Below are 5,448 nucleotides of genomic sequence, written 5' to 3' on the forward strand. Positions count from 1 at the left end.
CTCGGTGTACGGCCAGGCCACCTCGGCGGCCTCGAAGCCCGCGCGGCCCGCGGCCTGCAGTCGCGCGGGGAGCCCGGGGAGCTCGGGGAACAGCCAGGACAGATTGGCGGAGAAGCGGACCGGAGCCATGCCGCGGCCAGCGGGGCGGACGGGACAGAGTCCGAGGGCCGCCGGAAGACGGAAGGCCAGGGCAGCGGCGGGGCTCCGCCCTCCGAGTACACGTGTGCGTGGTGTGGTGCGCGCCCGATCCGCGACCGCGCGGACCCGGAGAGCCACGGCAGGGAGAGGCGCGGGGCCGGGCTGGGAGCCGGACGCGGGCCGCCCCCAGGCCCCGCTGAACAGAAGCTGGGACTTTTAACCCTCCGTCCCCCCGTGGCTCACTAAGGAACAAATGAAAGCCATGACCGAATAAATAATTTGTGTGCCGCTCGTTCACACCCCTAACCTGTCAACTTCCTCTTACAGATTTAAGAAGAGAATAATAAATGCAAGGTGGGGTTTTTTTTCCCGGAAAATTCTGATCGTATCAGATATATAGGTTTATATAGCCTGTCTTTTTTCCCCCCAAGCAATATTTTGTGAGCAATTCCCCACGCTCTTCAACAATCTCCAAAGTCACTGCATTAGCTGCTCTTTGTTGCACACCTAGGCAACCCACAATTATCCTGTTGTGTGTGTGTGTGTGTGTGCCCACGCACGCGCACTTTAATGCACTTATTGGTCCCCATCTCTACGTCTTTTTCTTAGATTCCATTTCTAGAGATGTCCTTCCTAGGTATTTGCCTTCATAAAGGAAACTTTCCCGCTACTCATCACTGCTTAAGCAGCTATGGGCTAAATATCTTCCTAGCCTCTGCTGATGGGGCTGTGGACAGACATTGAATCCACGACTAATAAAGATGGATTACTTGAGTGGTTTGGAAAAATAACATCCAATCAAGGTTCTCCTTACCAAGAGTTAAGAGCCGATGGCTTATGGTGTGACTGCCCGCAACACACACGTCCCCCACACCATGTGCAAGACAATGAACTCAAACCTAAGTTCCAAACCAAGGGTTAGAGCTGGTTTTGCCAGTTGACTGGAGATATACAACCTAAAGAAACAAGAGTTAGGTGGTAAAGAAAAGCTGGAGCATAGAGATAGATAACTTGATTCCTGTAAGTTGAGGCAACACATTGAGAAATCCTGCTATCCCAAGGCTGAAGCCTGAGTTCCCAGCTCCATGCACTTCCCAAGGCAGGGAGGAATGTTTCCTCATCTGAGTAGCTTATTTTTCTTGTGATGATTAAAATCAATCCACTTTCACTTGACTGAACAGATTCCTACTGGTAGACTCATATGTCAAAAAAAAAAAAAAGGAACACAAGGGGGGGGCAGGGGGAGATGTGGCCTACACCTGTAATCCTAGTTACTCTGGAGGCTGAGATCTTCGGATCAAAGTTCAAAGCCAGCCCAGGCAGGAAAGTCCAGGATACTCTTATCTCCAATTAATTCCCAAAAAGCCGGAAGTGTGAAAATGGCTCTGTGGCTCAAGTGGTAGAGTGCTAGCCTTGAGCAAAAGAGCTCCAAGAAAACACCCAGGCCTTGAGTTCAAGCCCCAGGACTGACAAAAAAAAAAGGAACATGATATGCCTAATACAATTAGTACATGATAGCTATTCTAAATTACTTTTCAAAAATGTAAATTTATAATCCCAGCTACTAGGGAGGCTGACATGAAAGGATCCTAAATTCAAGGAAACCCTGGGCAACATAATAAGACTGTTTAAAAAAAAAAGCCACAACATTTTAATGTAAATTTGGACTTCAACAATCCATGAGTAAAAGTCATCTTGAACTATCGTCTATGTGAACATTGACAGAAGTTCAAAGTGCACCTAGCACCCAGCCTCCTCTGTATAGTCTATAACTGACCAATCCAACCTCACTTAACTCAGGCCCTCTCGGACACCTGGGGTCCAGGCACATCCTGGTGGTTGGCAGGTTCCATCTCCTAAGCTCAGCCTCCAGGACAGACTAACAAGGATCACTTGACTTCTTACTCATTTGCAACTGACTTTATTCTTAGACCTTTGGCTTGTTCTGGAACATGTTGGTTTGAGTAGGGTCCAGTCTGGATATAACCTCACCAGGTTTGGCATTTGAATCAATCAACAGGTTTATAGTCCACAGTTGTCAATCCAAAGTGAAATCTAAGGGGAAAATCCCTTTATTGGTACTTTGCTGTAAATCTCCGAGATTACAAATTATATTTAAAGACCTTAAGAGCACCATCCCCTGGGCTCTGAATCAGGAACAAAATATATCCAGCCCACAATGATACACCTTATATATTCCTTGAGGGCAGCAGAAATAGTGTATATAAAATAGACATATATGACTCACTTTTTCTCTTAATTTCTTTATAACACCTTTCCTATAATGAGAAGTACAACATCCATGAACATTGTTTTCATTTATCCTTCCTCCCTCTTGCTCTTTTCTCTTTCTTTTTCTCCCTCCTCTCATTTTCTTTTTCTTCTTCTTCTCTTACTCCTCCTCCTCTTCTCCTTCTTCCTCATCTTCCTTTTTCTCTCTCTCTGTTTTTTGGGGTTTTTTTTTCTGAGCTTAGGGATTAAATTTTGGGTCCTGTGCATGCTAAACTTGCTCTACACTGAGCTGCATACTCTCCCAGCACTCCCAGCCTTCAAAATTATTTTCTTTATTCATCATTTTATTATCTATCTATGGCTTCTACCACTTTGCAGCATAAGCATTACTAAATTATTACTGATTATGATTTCACATTAAACTTTTTTTTTCTGTCGGCCCTGGGGCTTGAACTCTGGGCCTGGGCACTGTCCTTCAGCTCTTAAACTCAAGGTTAGCACGCTACCACTTGAGCCACAGCACCGCTTCTGGTTTTCTGAGTGGTTCATTGGAGATAAGAGTTTCACAGCTTTTTCTGCCCGGGCTGGCTTTGGACCATGATCCTCAGATCTCAGCCCTAGGATTACAGGCAAGAGGCACCGGCACCCGGATTAACTTTCTTTCTTTCTTTTTTTTTAGGATTCAATCTATGTGGTTTTATTTATTTACTCATTTTATTTATTTGGTACAGAGTAATTGAATCCAGGGCCTCATGCATGCTAGGCAAATACTCCACCACTAAGCCACATTCCCAGTCCCTTAATTTTCTTTTGTATGCTCATTCTTGGGGCTTGAACTCAGGGCCTGGGCTCTATCCCTGAGCTTTTGTGCTCAAGGCTAGTACTCTACCACTTGGAGCCATAGTTCCATTTCTGGCTTTTTGGTAGTTAATTGGAGAAAGTCTTACAGACTTTCCTGCCTGGGATGGCTTTGAATTTCAATCTTCAGATCTCAGCCTCCTGGATAGCTATGATTATAGGCATGCATTTAACCTTTAACCAGAGAACTTACAGGTACAATATTTTGTTAAGGTAACAACAATCTGTAGTTACACATGATGGCTAAAACCTATGTATAAAGTTCAGATTCTCGTTTGATCACTGGATAGTACTTGTAAAATATATTACAATTGATGATGAGTGAAAGACAAATCAAACCTCAATAAAATTTCATCTGATACCTTCCAGATTGACAAAAAAAATTAAAAATCAAATATCATCAAATATCAGATAGGATTTGGAAAACTAGAACTTTACTCACTGTCGATTGGAATGTAAATGACTACAACTACTCTGGAAAACAATTTGGCATTCTCTCTTACAGCTTTTTTCCAACAGTTCCTTTCCCAGGTATAAACTCTGAAGAAATTTGCACAATTGAACCAGGAGCAAGCTTTGTCATGTTCATAGCAGCATTATTTATGCAGTTACTATGATATAGCTAGCCCAAATATCCATCAAGACATAGATAGATGAGTTGTATACCATATTGCATAGAGAAGTAAGGAGACAGCTGGAGGTTTAAATGATGTGTTTGAGTTTCCTCTTGTATTTGAACAATATGTGAAGAACTTAGTGAAGTTTGGTTCGAATTGAAAACGTCAGTGTGAAGGCATCAAATGGATAAATGTTCAGAAACATAATCTTGAGAGAAATATAGACAGTATGCTTCCATTTATATAAAATCAAAGGCAGGGAAATCCAAATGATATCTTGTATAGGAATAAGAACATCTGTAATAAAACAATGAAGAAGATAAAGTGAATGATGATTTCAAAGTTCAGCAAACAGTGTTTTCTGGAGAGGGTAGAAATGGTGTGGCATTAGGAGACCTTATGAAGTCATGTGTATTAATTTTGTCACTTTTCTTTTTAGTTTAATTGTGTTTTATAGACACCACTTTTGTGTATCACTTTTGTATTTAATAAAAGCAAAAAATTAAAAACCTTCTGTAGATATTGCTAACTCCTGTTAGCACATTTTAATTAACATTTTCATTGTAGCACCATTATTATGGTTTTTCTGTATACTCACTTTTATTGTTTATAGGTTTGACTATACTGCCTTTTTTTTTTTTTTTTTTTTGGTCGTGGGGCTTGAACTCTGAGCTTGGGCACTGTTCCGGCACTCTTCAGCTCAAGGCGAGTGCTCTACCGCGTGAGCCACAGCGCCACTTCCAGTTTTCTAGTGGTTTATTGGAGATAAGAGTCTCATGGACTTTCCTGCCTGGGCTGGCTTTGAACTGCAATTCTCAGATCTCAGCCTCCTGAGTAGCTAGGATTACAGGCGTGAGCCACCGGCGCCCAGCAACGATACTGCTTTTTAGATTGTCACTGATCTGTATAGTAGTATTACTGTATTATTTGTTCAGAACCACTAGTAGGCTGCCTATAAAATGGTTCCCAAAGAGCTCTGCCTCCTCATATTCATACTTCTGGGTATTCCTTTTCTTTTAAATATGTGACTCATACATAGAATAGGGAAAGTGGTGAGATAGTCATCTCAAAACTTAGGTTAGAGAAAGCCTTGGCTTCTGTCTTGGGTAGCATCTCTTTCAGTCATCTGCTGTCAGGTAACCAACTGCCATGTTGTGGTTTTGTTTATTTTGGCTCATGCAGGCCTGTGGAAACATCTGTGTGTCAAGGAACTGATTCTTAGTTATTAGGAACTAAATGTGCCCCCCCACCCAATTTTATATGTTGAAATCTAAGTCAAACCTTTTGTTTTTGTGACAAATATCTAAGAGAAACAAGTAAAAAGGAGTAAAGATTAAAGATATAGTTTGACTCATGGTTTCAGAGGTTTTAGTCCAAAATTGGCTCAACCTATGGCTTGGGGCCTGAGGTGAGTCAGAATATCATGGAGGCAGGAGCAAGTGGCAGGAGTTACTCATCTCATGGTGGCCAGGAAACAGAGAGGAGTAACAGGAAGAGGCCAGGGCCTGCAATGCCCTCCAGAAGGATCCCCTTAGTAACCCACTTCCTCCAACTTCTAGAACCCACATTCTACAATTCTACAATCTTCCAAGAGTCTGTTCAA

The 5,448-nt window shown here is 42.4% G+C and overlaps 1 protein-coding gene across 1 annotated transcript in view; it reads right to left on the reverse strand.

Annotated features, from left to right (window-relative positions):
* Positions 1–159, reverse strand: part of Hyi (hydroxypyruvate isomerase (putative)) — a 2,596-nt gene extending 2,437 nt beyond the window's left edge. The window contains exon 1 of the mRNA XM_013016906.1: positions 1–159. Within this exon, the coding sequence (XP_012872360.1) occupies positions 1–129 (129 nt within the window). The 5' untranslated portion in view covers positions 130–159.
* Positions 160–5,448: the final 5,289 nt, after the last annotated feature.

The sequence above is a fragment of the Dipodomys ordii genome, unplaced genomic scaffold, assembly GCF_000151885.1.
Source record: "Dipodomys ordii isolate 6190 unplaced genomic scaffold, Dord_2.0 Scaffold33, whole genome shotgun sequence".
NCBI classification, from domain to species: Eukaryota; Metazoa; Chordata; class Mammalia; order Rodentia; family Heteromyidae; genus Dipodomys; species Dipodomys ordii.